The sequence below is a fragment of the Scomber japonicus genome, chromosome 11 (genome assembly GCF_027409825.1).
Source record: "Scomber japonicus isolate fScoJap1 chromosome 11, fScoJap1.pri, whole genome shotgun sequence".
NCBI classification, from domain to species: domain Eukaryota; kingdom Metazoa; phylum Chordata; class Actinopteri; order Scombriformes; family Scombridae; genus Scomber; species Scomber japonicus.
In genome coordinates this window covers 17,290,207-17,304,750 of record NC_070588.1, presented here as the reverse complement: position 1 = coordinate 17,304,750, position 14,544 = coordinate 17,290,207, and the positions used below count along the sequence as shown (strand labels likewise).

General features: G+C 41.0%; 1 protein-coding gene across 4 annotated transcripts in view; it reads left to right on the top strand.

The window, feature by feature from the left end:
• pkp4 (plakophilin 4) overlaps positions 1–14,544 on the top strand; it is an 82,080-nt gene that overhangs the window by 51,493 nt on the left and 16,043 nt on the right. For all 4 annotated transcript variants that reach the window (XM_053328360.1, XM_053328358.1, XM_053328359.1 and 1 more), the window contains 4 exons: positions 7,892–8,062; positions 10,921–11,131; positions 12,197–12,329; positions 14,027–14,240. In XM_053328360.1, the coding sequence (XP_053184335.1) occupies positions 7,892–8,062; positions 10,921–11,131; positions 12,197–12,329; positions 14,027–14,240 (729 nt within the window). The remainder of the gene's footprint in view (positions 1–7,891; positions 8,063–10,920; positions 11,132–12,196; positions 12,330–14,026; positions 14,241–14,544) is intronic.

The window sequence follows — 14,544 nt, the reverse complement described above, 5'->3', positions numbered from 1 at the left end:
AGCTCACCTGCAACAAATATTAATCTGCTCTTTATAAAACTTTAAAGATGCAAACCATCTCAGAATCAGAGAAGTTGTGACTGCTACTGCTACGATATTCTTGTCTCGTGGAGCCTTGTAACCTTCCTTGATTTTCACCTCCGTCTGTGGGTTCTTGTTAGTGGGTGGGTTTTTTTTGTTTTTGTCTTTTCTTCTTTCTCTCTCTCTCTTTTTTTCTTCGTTTCAGGATCTACTCGTGTTAGCTGCACACTGTTGCTGTAGCTTGATTGGATGACTCAGAGCTTTGACTCGCAAAACAGTTCCATTTCTTAGAAATGACTCTTAACAGTTAATTATTGTTATTGAGGGATAATTGTGATAATGTTCAAGATTGTTTTATTGCTTAGCCACACACTACACACAAACACACTCACTGCTGCTCTGACTAATGATGTCTCAAGTGGACACAAATGGGTTTTCAGTCTTTGTCCTCCTAAGCACTGACAAACAAGTTCTAACCCTCTCTCTCTCTCTCTCTCTCTCTCTCTCTCTCTCTCTCTCTCTCTCTCTCACACTCTCTGGTTTCCTCCTCCTCTCATTTCTCCCCCAATCCTTCACTCTTTCTCCTTTTTTTTCTCCCTATTTTCCTTCCATCATTAGGCAAAAGTGTTGATAGTTGTTCTGAATGGCAGCACTCGAAGGCAGGGTAAAAAGAGGGCCGTCACAGAGAGCAGCGAGACAGCTAAATATGAGGAAACGGCAATCTCTCCTGGAAGGCATTCATAGTGTTGCACTCAGTTTTAATGGAGAGCTAGAAAGAGAAGTTCTCTCTCATTCTCAACCCTGCTGGCCAATGGCTGTGTGAAGTGGGTGAAAATGTTGAATGGTCTGTTTTGGAAAGTTCCAAAATTGTTGGACACACCCCTCCCAATTCAGACGTCAGAAAGAGGGAGGAGGAGAGAGGGTCCAAAACTGTTCAATCATCTGACAAGTGGTCCTGATGGAATATACTGGCGCCTTTTCTCTACTCCCTTCCCCCCTCTTCTCACTGTCTCCTCTTTCTCTTGCGTACACTTCACTGGAGCCTAGCCTCTAACACAATCAGTTGTCACAAGTGTTCGATGAGCCATAGTAGAAGGAATCAGGACAATCACATGATCAGACTCAATTTCAAGCATTATGCTAACACCATATGACAGCCTAACCTTGATATTGTAGCTGTTGGTGGTTTACTGTAACTATTTATCCATAATATGTTTTTGCATCCTCTCTTCTCTGCTCCCTGGCTCTGTCACACACATTTTGTGTTTTTTTTTTTAATCTTTTCTATTCAACAGACTGCTATTCTTTTTTCTTGTATTTTCTTTCTTACTCCTCTGTGCTTCTTTTCTCTTCCCTCCTATTCTCCCTCAATCAACCTGGCTCCCCTCGGATGTCATACCTTTCCTCTGCTGCAAAATGGGAAATTAATACAAATTGTCCCTGATGATGTGCTCATTACACTCAATTCCCATTTCAGAGCAGAGTGGGATGAAGAGAGAGCGGGGGGGGAGGGGGGATGGTGTGTCTGCATGTGTGGCCACCGTAGTTTTAACCGTGGTACACTCAATACTATGTATAATGGTTTTCTGGTGATCATTCCACTTCTTACTGTGCGCTGTTTGTTTGTAGAGGGGTTTTTAGAGTTATTTTTGTCAAGGAATGCAGTCAGCTGCATCCATTTAAGTGTTTGTTTCTCCAGAGTAAGCATGCGCCAAGCCACCACCGCCCTTCATCTAGCCTGTGCCAAGTGTAATCTGTTAAAGCCACGGTGAGAGGGCTGAGGGGGAGAATTAAATGACTATAACGCACCAGAAATGTGGGTCATTCATCCTCAATAGACAGCAGTATGTTATTTTTTTTTTGGTTACAATTTGCAGATGCTTTTAGAAGAGACTGCGGCCCTTCTATCAGGGGAGCAGAATAAAGAAGGCAGACGGATTAGCCTCTTCTAAGGTTGTTTGAATGTTGCTACTTTCAGCAGTCAGCCTGCTAAGAGGGAGATATATGTATGAAGGCTCCTGTGCCTGGGAAAGTGTGTCCCTCTCACTTGGTCACAGCTGTGCCAAAAACCCTGTTCATGTGGCCAGGCTTTACATGGGATGAAAAGTCTCTGGTGGTCCTAGATGGCCTCATTAACCCTCTTTTCATTTTCACCCCTTCTTTCCCTCCCCATCTTATATTGTCTCATGCTTCATTCTCCATCGCTCCGGCTTTTTCCTTATGTCTTCCCCGCTACCTCCTCCTCTTTCTCATCCTCACCCCCTTCAACCCTTTGAACGAGAGACTGACTTCCTGCCAAGCTGCTACTAGTTGCTATTGTGTGCACTGCCACAGATTTAAAGGCTTCCTGGGCTATTGAGTGTGCCATTACAGCACACAGCAGCAGCAGCATTACTCTGTTTTACTCCCTGCCCTGCACTACCACATGTCTGCCATCTCAGAGTACTTCTTCATATGTTTTCCATATAAAAGCTATTTTGTTATATAATCAAACCTATTGATAAAAGTCTATAATATTGCACAGTTGACCCGATATTGTGAACCTGCAGTATATATTGCAGCTATACTTAGTAAAAAGCTATGAGAGTCTGTGCTTAAAGTAAAAATACATTCACCCTGGAGTGCCTAAAACCCTCTAAGCTGCTCTAAAAGCATTGCATCGAGTGGCTTACTGCTTTTATTAAATAATATTGTTTTTTGTAAGTATTGTTTTTCCACCAAGCAATTCTTTAACAATGGCTAACAACCTGGTAGCAGGTTTGGAGTGGGTGCAAACAATGCATAGTGGACCAGGAGGAGGAGGGTTGCTATTGGCAGCTGCCGCCTTGTTGCATAGACAAACTAATCAAGCTCTTAAATATATATTTTTTTCTTTTTGTAAAGAAATGATGGGGTTATTAAGACAAACAACCTCCTTCAAACACCTCAGTAAACCCAACAAAAACACATTAATTTGACAGTCAAAAAAAATAGCTCAGAAAAGCTTCAACTTGTAACTGTTCTTCAGAGCCTTGCTTATCATGCTAGACATTTTACTGGGTTAAATAGATGAGATCAGGCATAACTGACAACCCCAGAAACTAACAGACAGACAGACAGCCAATGATTAAAATGAAATTTGGAGAAAGCCTTTATTTAAAGTATGTATGTAATGATAAACAGTGTGCAGAGTTTGACGTAAGAACACTGTTTTCTCATTCATCTGCTCATTAAGTTTCTCTGAGCCCACCTTAAATCTGATCTTAAGATGTGCACCTGCAAACATAATTTGTGATAACAACAGTAGTTATGGTTGTATAAATAGTAGTTATATAACAACTATAACGACCATTTTGGAGTCAGTTATGGTCAAGTGTGCAACTTACACAAGCATGATGTAGAAACATGAAGCCTCCAGTGCACATACATTGAGAATGGACTTTTCAGTGAATTGTGTCCAGCAGTTAAACTTTTGATATGAAAAATATTTGCACATTCATAGAATCTGTTTTTCCTGCAGCGTTCGAGGGAGTAGATGTGTATTTCTGAATTTTTAAACGTTTTTATTGGAAAAACTATATCAGAGAGAAATTATTACTGAAAGCAGAGTATGTCTTCAATCACGTCTGTAGGGGATCTTTAAGATGTCAAAAAATCTTTGGGCACCCTGGTTGCCTAATCGTTAAAGGCTCATACTAGACCACAACATCGCTGGTTCATTTGCTGGCCAGGGGGACCCCAGTTGCGTGTCACACCCCCTTTCCTCCCCCAACTACTGTCTAGCTATACCAACTCTCAAATAAATGTAAAATGCCCCAAATAAAAAAAAAAGACAGAAAGATGTGACATAATCGTACTATTTAAGTTAGTATTTTAAGTTGTATTTTTGATGGAATAGTTTACATTCGCACTGCTCACCTGCACAAATTATATCCATTATTATAGAGCATTTAAACTCGGTCAATTGAATATCGGCAAACCGAAGCAGGACACGCACTGGTCAGACTTCAGATCAACGTAGAACGATGCCATTTTGGTATGAGATGCCCATTTACTCCCAAATACTGTAAATTTACTGTAAATACATGTGGACATTTGATATTACTAGTGTCTGTGTGTGTGTTTGTATGTGGGCAGTGCACACTCAGTCTTCAGCCGAGTTAATCCCCAGTAATCAGTCAGGAAGGATACCATTCAACAGGGATTTCCCTTGAACCTCCACATGACCACTCCACCACTGCCTGGTAACTAAGCAAACAGTCAGAATATTAAAGTAATTTGGGCTCTCCATGTCCTCGATCTCTCGAGCCTGTAAATACTCTGAGCTGCAAGCACCTGTTAACAGTAATCATAAATTTAGTATTTTGATTCTCGTAAGATTTCATTATACAGCAACTAATTGGCAGAAGCTTTTGACCAGCTGCCTGATGCGCCTCAGAGCTCACTTGGCTTCTACACCTCTAAAGACTGAGGGTCAGCCTCAGTCTGGTATTTACATCTGAAATCTTCCCTCGCCTTGCCCCCAGAGGCTCCCTGCTCTCAAAGGAGGCATACATGCTTACGTATTAATGATCCTCTGTCACAAACTGTGACAAGAATCCCTCATTTAGCTTGTTCTGCATGGCAGAATTGTGGTTAAGCAGCACTCTACGTCTGAGCTCGTGCAGTTGGAGAGGACCCAAGTGACGTCTGGAGGCTCGTGAAATGTGCAATGAGCAGTTAGTTGCCAACTGTATACCAGTCCACTGGGGTTCACAGTTTAGTGAGCTTCACTGATGCGAGGCTCAACACAAACATAGACATACAGAACACTTAAAATATGTGAGTTTGTTTGACAAAAATGGACGTTAAAGGAAAGCAAACCTCTTCATGTCCATTGTTTTTCTGCTTTTCACAAAAAGTCCACAACTCATTCATGCTGTCCTTAGACCTTTACAGTGAAACCATGACTTTTATCGTGCCTTTTAATAAAAATAGTCATTTCACATTAATGTATTAGCCCCAAGTTAAATCTTTCAGGTGATTGGTGTAAGCTTGCCATGTAATTGTGATCCCTTTTCAAACATTAGCCCTCAGTTAAATTATTAGAAACTTTGCCGCCTGTTATTCCTCTCCTGCACACCAATATTCACATTAATGTGGTGCTTTGTAGCCTGTCTCTAAGAAAATGACATTAGATGATATTTGTTGCCATGTTTTTAATCATCATTTTTTTAATTAAAGGGGACCTATTCTGCTCATTTCCAGCTCTATATTTCATTCTGGGACTCCACTAGAGTAGCTTTGCATGATTCACACAGTTCAAAAAACTCCATATCTTATACTGGTCCTTTATGCAGCTAACTTCAGGCCGTTTCAGCTCCTGTCTCTTTCAGGCTCTCCTCCCAATGAGCCCACTCTGCTCTGACCAGCTTGCCTGCCGGGGGGCAGCCGAATCAGTGTCACATTAAGTTACTGCTGACAGAAAAGCAACGTTCCCTGCTTTACTGCTTCATAATAAAAGCTCTTCAATGATCACTGTTCATCATTGAATTAGCAGAGATTTGTTAGCGAGTTGAAGCAACAAGATCTGGAGATATTTGGAGCTCTTTCTTCAGCAGATCAGTTAAAAGTAATGCATGGAGGAATAGTACTAACAGGCACAGTGATGATGATGATGTTTGATGAAGAGCTGCAAACAACACAGTGTACCAACTTGACTCACGTGCTCCTGGCATGGCTCAGCGCAAATACCCCCAAAGCAATGGACTCGCTGTGTATAAGGAACATGAGCATAAAAAGAAATCAGTTGAGATTTGACATCAGCTCATCTCAAAAGTAGAAAAAAACATTGGAAACTTAGAATTCAGACCAGTCAGACCACCTCATTATTTGAAACATTGGCCACGATTAATATAAACATCACAATGTAGCTTTATTTATTTATTTATATATATATGTATATATATATATATATTTCCTATTTTCTGTCTGTTTAGAAAGTGCACGTCAGTCATTCGATACGTCACTATTCCTGTAATTGTGTCCACTTTCCCTCAGTTGCATCTTTTCCTTGCTCCCACTAAAGATCTGAGGAGAAGTTCAAGGAAAATATGTGTGTAAAGAGTTTATACAAGTAAACACTTGTAAAAAGAAATTAGATATCCTTTCCTTTGAACTGCCATGTAAAGCAACAACACTTTCTGAGTTTGTATTTGCACACACATGGGCTGTCCAAATAATAATACATGAGCACAATTCCCACTGCTAGTGCAGCAGTGCGTTTTCTCTATGTATGTTTCTCCTCACTAGTTGGTTAGAACGTCTTATAAACTGCCGCAATTATTAATGAACTCAATAGGTTTTAGGGAAAGTTATATAAATATATCCCACATCAAACTATAGTTTTAGCCTAATGTGACTGAATGACAGTGGACCATTAAAACACCTCCTCCCCCTGACTAGAATACGATCCATGATCCATGGTTTTTTATAGCTCTTAATCCTAGAGATCCAACAGGATAGAAGGTTAATCAGAAAACAAATAAGAATCTAACTTGCTCTTGATGGTGGTGAGCTAATTCTGAGTAGTCCAGTATTTCAAGAAATATATCCATTCTTGGCGGCAGTGTATTGATAATGTCTCGCGAATGGAAATATTGCAATATTTTATAATATTGATGTTTTTTGTGTTGGCATCATATTTTTTGAGGTTGGTTGGATTAGCAGATGAGGCTGATGGTGTCTCCCATTCCGCTTTTATTGTTTCACATCTGGACTGAATCTATTATCTATCTCCCTGTCTAGAAAGAAGTTTTAATTGGAGCACTCAGCTGTGTTTCTGTTCCTGACCCTGTCAGGTTAGCTTATTGCTGAATACAGGAGCTTGTGCTGCTCTGGCCATGCTCTGATTGTTTCACATTCTTCTTGTATCAAATTAAGGAAAGTTCACCTATAAGAACAGGCAGTGTGAAGCCTAAAACCGGCATGTAAAACAGTTCCTGTTTAAGCAAAGGAAGCAGATGAAGTCTGACAAGAGAGTATTTTTTAGTTTAAGTTATGTGTCCAACACCCTTCAGTCTAGTCTGTGCTTATCCATGACTGATCATACCCAGTAAGCACACTGTTAACCATTTACATCCAGGTATTCTTGTTCCACCAACAATTTGTTCATCGAGTGTATAAAAATACACCTAGCTTAGGTTGTGTATGTCAACTTTATGTAATGTAGATTAACAATAATATAAAGACAGGGATAGCTAAAACACTTTTTTTCTGTTTTTGATAGCTTGTTGCTTTAGTTTGTTTCAATTTTGTTTTGATTAAAAAAAAAAGAAGTTTTCCTACCTTCCTTGTGCCAACTGCTTTCAATTCATTTATATCCTGTGTGAAAATCAACTTCACAAATTTGACATCACATCTGCTTTCATATTTGTCAGGGTTGCTGTGTCGTTGTATGGAAATAGATTGCAGATCTTGCAGATCTGTGAACTGCATTACCATGCAGCTATTGCAATAACTTTGACAACAATAAAAAGAGACATTGTTCACTGTGGTTCATTACCTAACTAGCAAGAATAAAGTCTGTTACAATTGATTTTAACACCATAACAATGAATGGAAACCAGGATGGGGAAAAATAACATAAAGCATGCTGTGAGCTTATTATGTGATATGTATGAAGCAAAAACATTAATGTGGTTCTTGAATCTCCAACTTATCAAATGCAGAAAATAAGCTGGAAGACATTCCATTTCTTGCTCAATGACACTTTGACAGGACATTTGGGAGTAGATTGACAGATTTTGACTCAAACCATTGACACTTTTGGCACAGTTATAATACTGACTGTAATCACTAGGCCGCTCTGCTGCTAGCTGCTTATCCACTAACCCTTCTCCTACTTCCACAGGAATACGGAGCTCATATGCCAGTCAACACAGTCAGCTAGGTCAAGACTTAAGGTCAGCCATGTCCCCAGACCGCCACATTGCACCAATCTACGAGGATCGGACGTTCCAGGGCCCGTTGTACCGCAGTCCCAGCCACACCCAGCAGGGCACCCTCTACAGGAGCACCTCAGGTTGGTCCCACTTATTTATATGGTAAAAAGCCTCACATACAGACAGCAACAAATTACCTACAAATTACATGTCGCCATCATAACATCATATGTCTGTGTCACTGGTGAGGCAATGTGTAAATTATATTTGTAACGTGTTTTTTATCTGTGACCAAATGAAGGCTTTTATAGAAAATATAAAGGAAAATGTATGAAATTTTTATTCGGAAGACATGGGAAGACTTGATCCATAATGTTCTGTCTTCGGTGCTTAATACAACAGCTCGTAACACTAAAGGTTCTCATTTTATTCATTTGACTTTGTAAGATGGATTGTTTTTGCAACCTCTTTTTAAATGAGTGGTTTGACATTTTGGGAAGTATGCTCTATTTTTGCTAAAACTGAGATGAGAAGACCGATACCTCTCATGCATATATGCTAAAAATAAAAAGAAGTTGGTTAGCTTACGTTAGCATAATGACTGGAAACAGGGGCAAACATCCAGCCTGGCTCCATCCAAAGGCAACAAAGTCTGTCTACCAGCACATCTTAAACTCATTAATGAACATGTTATATCTTGTTTGCTTAATCCCTACAAAAACCCTAGTGCAAAAACAACTAATTTATATAGCCTTTATTGTAAAAAAAATTGCAGTTTTACAGGAGGGTCTTTACCCCTGTCTGTTTCAAGGCCAGTTGCAGTCACTTTTTGGACTCTTGTCATAACAGACACACTCCAAAAAGTATTGAGGAACAGTCTACTGGCTGTAGCATCATGCGTAACAGTCACATAAGTGAATAACCTTCCATAAATGTTGAACTGTTCCTTTATTTACAAGAAATGCACAAACTATGCACACAAATGTTGACGACTTTTAGAGCTCTCTCTGTGTTTGTGTGTGTGTGTGTGTGTGTGTGTGTGTGTGTGTGCGTGTGTGCGTGTGTGCGTGTGTGCGTGTGTGTGTGTGTGTGTGTGTGTGTGTGCGTGTGTGCGTGCGTGTGTGTTATTTTTATTATCTAGTACAGATGCTCCTTTGGTCTTCAAATCTTTGTCTTTTCCATTTAATCAGGGTCCCTTGACTCTGGTGTTTTGTCGTCCTTGGGGAACACATTTTCTCGTCCATCTGGCCTTGTGCTACGCATGTTGTGTCTTTCTTGCTTCCTTTTTTTTGCCCTCTAGCTTTCTATTTTTCTTTCCCTCTGTCATCCTCTCATTCCCTGACTCCCTCCTATCTTCTCTCCACTGCCAGGCAGAATAGGTGAGACATGAGTTAATAGGCAGGTACTGATATGTCATCCCATCACAAAGGAGTCCATTACCCGCGTGTCACACTGAGACTAAGAAGAAGGATGAAGGAGCCAGGGGACAGCTTGGTTACCGACATCCACAGCCTGCTCTCTTTTCGGCTCTCCTGTTTTTGGCATTCTCCTCTCATCATCACTCCTGCCTCGGATACGTAGCTTAGCTTTCGCTGACAAACACTCTGCGTGCAGGCTTCTCCTTGGCTCACCAGAGATCTGCTTAGTCCGATAAGTCGACTAATAACTGCTATTGATGCTGCGAAGAAGCCCCACAGACAAGCCACTATAATGTGTTTATGCCGGCTATATTGAGAAGAAGATAAATGGAGCAGAGCTGGAGGGGGTGTTCAATATGGAGTCTTTATAAGAGCGACCGCACTAGAAAAATCCAATTGTATCCCAGAGTTTTCTTTGTAAAGTTGTGAAATGAAATTTCAATGGGCCACATCCCCCCACCAGCTTTTCATGCCTTCTTTTTTCAGTCCTTTTCTGGAAGCGTACACTTTTTTCTTTTTTTTTTGTGCAAGTCGAAGAAAGATTGAAATGCTGATTAGAAATATTGATCTTTGGCTGAAAATGTGAGATGGAATCTAAATATTTCTGATAAAGGCACTTTATGTTTGTAATTCGTCTTCCAGTGTCTTTCTGACAGTGATTTCCATGAGGCTACATTTCGGGAGATAACCATATGGCAGGGTAGCACTGCTGCCCAAAACAGAAGTGCACTGATGTGAGAAATTGTGTTTTTGGAGCAGCTCCACGAGTTGACGTCTTGGTTTCTGGTAGGAGGGAGTTTGAGCACGCACATGCCCAGTCCTGTTGGAGGGCTGATAGAGATCTGACCAGTGGAGCAGTCACGCTGCCACACATCACGTGGCTCTGGTGAGAAGGAGGGCAAGAGCCAGTCAGCTTGTTTATGCGGTTCTGTGTTTGTGACCCATTGTGTTAAAGAACTGGGTCATAATATCACTTGAAGCGAATGAAAACAGGAAAGATGACTGAAGCGATACGCTGTCAAACTGAATATTGGACCTTGTCTGGAAGGATGATTCCTCTGCATTGTTTTGTTTGTGATGCTTCTGCTTTTCTAGTGTATCTCTGACTGTTTTTGGAGCAGGTCATGGTTTACCACTGCCTCTCTGTTAGCCTAAGAATACAGTGGCACAAAGGAGCAAGAAGGCGCTAAGGAAAGGATTTACAGACCATCCACCAGGTTGAGTTTTTCTGTCCTCTTTGAAAACCAGCAGGATCCCTGCAGCTAAACACAATCTTGTAAAAACGGAAACAACAAGGAAACAGGCCTTTGAAGAAGACTTCTGTTTTGTGGAACCATGGGAGCCTATGTTTTATCCTCATCATTAATTGGTTCCAGATTTGAGAATTTGCTGAGTCTGTCAGAACGGCTTGTTCGAATTTTCAGCTTGGTTTTAAATTGTATGCTACTCATGTGCAGAGCTCAGAGTTTAGCGGAAAAGGTCTGAACACCGCTAATCTCCACTAAACTGTCAGCTTTGTGAGTTTGCATGTATGTTATGTTTACATTTTCTTTCTAAAAGTGTTGTTTTTTGGTCCCCAGGTGTGGGAAGTCTCCAGCGGACGTCCAGCCAGCGCAGCACCATGACCTACCAAAGAAACAACTATGCTCTTAATACAACATCCCCCTATGCTGATTCATATCGCTCAGCACATCACCGGCCCTCTGATCCCAACTACACTCGTCAGGCTGTTGTCATGGATGATGGTGCCACCCGCTCCCCTTCCATAGACAGCATCCAGAAGGATCCCAGGTAGGCACTGGCCACATTTTTAAACTACAGCACTAGATGTAGTCAGTAGTTTGTAACCAGAGTAGTGAGACTACTTGTGCTTACAAGGCATTGCTGTTCTGCTGGGTCAACAGCAGTGTCCTCTTACTATTCAAACAGTGAGCTCCCTGGATAGTCACATGCAGCTCTACTATGCCGGGCCACCCAACAATGGATTCTCACACACACTGAAGTGCTGTGTCTGCTCTTGTAGTACAGACGTGTGTAAGCGTAGAGAGAGGATTGACCTCTGTGGTAAACCCCTGACCTTGCACATTGAGGGCTTTGTTTGCACCCATCTATGTTGCTGTAGTGCAGCTACTTGAAGTGAGTGTAACAGGGGGAACATCATGACCCAAGTCCATTCAGGAAGTGTGTGAGGGTAAAATTTCCCCTATAATATTTGTTTAACAGGATCCCTGTCCAGGGAAATGCACTAGTATGATTTCATCTCATCTTTGGCTTTGTGCTTTGGTACAATCCATGCTGCATATAATTTATATTCAGCAAGGCTACAACTACAACTCAAACGCATAGAATTTATATTCAGCAAGGCTATAGCTACAACTCAAACCCAAATAATCTAATTCTCATCTGGTTTCGGTTAGACATAACTGCTACTCTGTTTCACTTTCAGTTTGTTTTGTTTTTTTACAAATAGAAATTTACAGAAGTAAAATACCATTAAATATACAGCAGAGTTTTATTATTAACTTTTGAGTGTAAGAAATGCCCCCCAAGTGTATTCCAAGAACAGTCCAGGAGATGCATTCCTTTCTTCTGTGAAGAAAATGGAAGAAAAAGTTTTACCTTTCTTTAATGTACTGCATACAGAAATGTGATAAGCCAAGTGTGACCAAAGTGGGTTGTCATATAGAGCCAGATGTGAATGTAATTTCCTGGGCTTATCGGGATGCCCCGAGGTGCTGGAGTATTAATTTTGAGAGAAACTGTGCTTGGTGTTTTTAAAGGGACACACTTTGTTCTTGTGTCTGTTGTCATGCTGATACTTTTGTCCCCCCCCCAAAAAAAAAACTGTGTTTCTAGGGAATTTGCGTGGCGTGACCCAGAGCTAATGGAGGTGATTCACATGCTGCAGCACCACTTCCCCTCAGTGCAGGCCAATGCAGCCGCCTACCTGCAGCACCTGTGCTTTGGCGATAACAGAGTGAAAGCTGAGGTAGGCATTGTACCACTCCTGTGTGCTCCTGTTTGTCTTGGTCAATACCTATACCCATCCATTGTAATATCTGATAATTATTACGCATTATGCACAATTGTTGTGTATAAGTGCCCATTGTGTCATGTGTAAAGGAGAAACAGCAGCTTATTGCAATTTGGGTCATATTTGTGTAGCTCCGACTATTGGTTCTATTGGTTATTTGCTGACATCTCAAAATGTGATGACCCAGCTAGAAATATGTCCAACAGGGAAACAGTCACAATCAACAATCAGATGAGTTATATCTTACTTAAGACTCCTTTTACACTGTGTGATTTCTGACTGTTGCAGACAAAAAAAATTTGTGAGAGAAATGTGGTAAAATTTCTGGTTGGCAGTGCAAAATACTGGTCCTAGATTGCACTGTGAGACACGTCAGATGATGGATTTGCAGCCTTGACAACCAAAGATAGCCTGTAGCAAAATCAGAAATTTAAGAGACAACCTATATGTACAAACAAACCAATCAGAATACTAAATGAAATGATACAGAATACAATGGCTAGCATGACATTTTGTAAGTGCAGTTGTTTTAATGAAGTTTAGGGAGAAAACACTAAAACCAGAACAGTGGAGGTGTTTGTGGACTTTGCTCAGATGAATATGGTAGAGTCTTACAAAGATTGTGACCAAGATGTTATTAAACCCATTTCGCACAGTGAGACCCAAACTGCCAGTGTTCAGATATTCATCTAACCTTTCAGAATGATGTCCTGGTTCAACTTGGATCATACTGTACTTGCTGTTGTTGTGGATGCTCACAGTTTTCCTGAACAATGAGACAATATTAGCGACATTATGAGCCTGCTTACTTTTTGTTAAGCCTCTAAATGAAGTGTTTTCTAGTCAGGCCGAATTGTTGTCTTGTTTACAACCTGACCAACACAGCCTATTTTTAGCTACAACCCAGCGTGCGGCCAGTTCCAGGGTGTGTGCATGTGTTTACATTTTCCAGCCAAACCCTGATTTACCATCAACTCTTCATTCATTCTGTAGATTTTCTCTGGATTTTCACTGTTTAACAGGGAACTTGAAGATAATGTCAGTACAAGTTGGTGGAGGGGGGGGGGGGGGGGGGGGGGGGCTGGTCACCATATCCAGGCAGGGTCTTCACAACCCTCGTAGAGATTAAATTCACTAATGTACACTCAAAGACACATTAACTAGTAATAGGAAAAAAGTCAAACCTGTAGATAACATTAAAGGTCAAGTTTGTCTGTTTTGCTTTAATACATTTTGGTGAAAAAAATGTATGCTTTGACAGTAAGGCACAGGAAGAGGATTAAGACATCAGATATGAGTAGATATGAAGAATGTATTTTTTATGCTCAGATGCCAAAAGTCAGACCACACGATGAAAAGCCGTAAGCTTACTTTGATTTCTTGGCACGCTTCATTCTTCAGATGAAAATGTAAATGTAGTCTTTCCATCTCCTGTGGCGAAGGCTGTTTCTGTGGTCATGTATTAGCATTACTTCTCTAAATAATTTGTATGTCATATGAATACATTCCTTGTGTGTAGATTCTCTTGTGACATGAATAAATGCATGATTTTGCTCTCTTTAGTATGTAAACTGAAAAGATGCTGCAAGCGGGTCCACTTTTTCTTACCTGATAATGGTGTGTCATGGCTCTCGTTTACCCCCTCTTCTTAGGTGTGTCGACTTGGTGGGATCAAACACCTGGTAGACCTACTAGACCACAAGGTCCTTGAGGTCCAGAGGAACTCTTGTGGAGCTCTGAGGAACCTTGTTTATGGTAAAGCGATGGATGAAAACAAGACGGCTGTAAAGAATGCAGGAGGCATCCCAGCTCTGCTCCGCCTGCTGAGGAAGACTGTAGATGCAGAGGTGCGGGAGCTTGTCACAGGTAAGTCAACATGTGACGGCACTGTATTAGCCATGTAGTGAATTCTAAGCTTGATAGCGTTTTTCCTCCCACATCTTTGAGAATATGTGCATGCAGTATACGTACTGCTTCTTTATCTCTTCACTCCACTACGTGACAGGACAGAAACATCACACAGTTTGGGCAGAACCTGCTGAATTATTTACCTGACGAACCTGTGGGTGTTTGGGAGAGATAGTTTCAGTACTGGGTTGATTAGGTTGCTTATGAGTCTTGATATGATCTCTAAAGTGTTTGATGTGTCTAATTGTTATCTGAGGCTTAT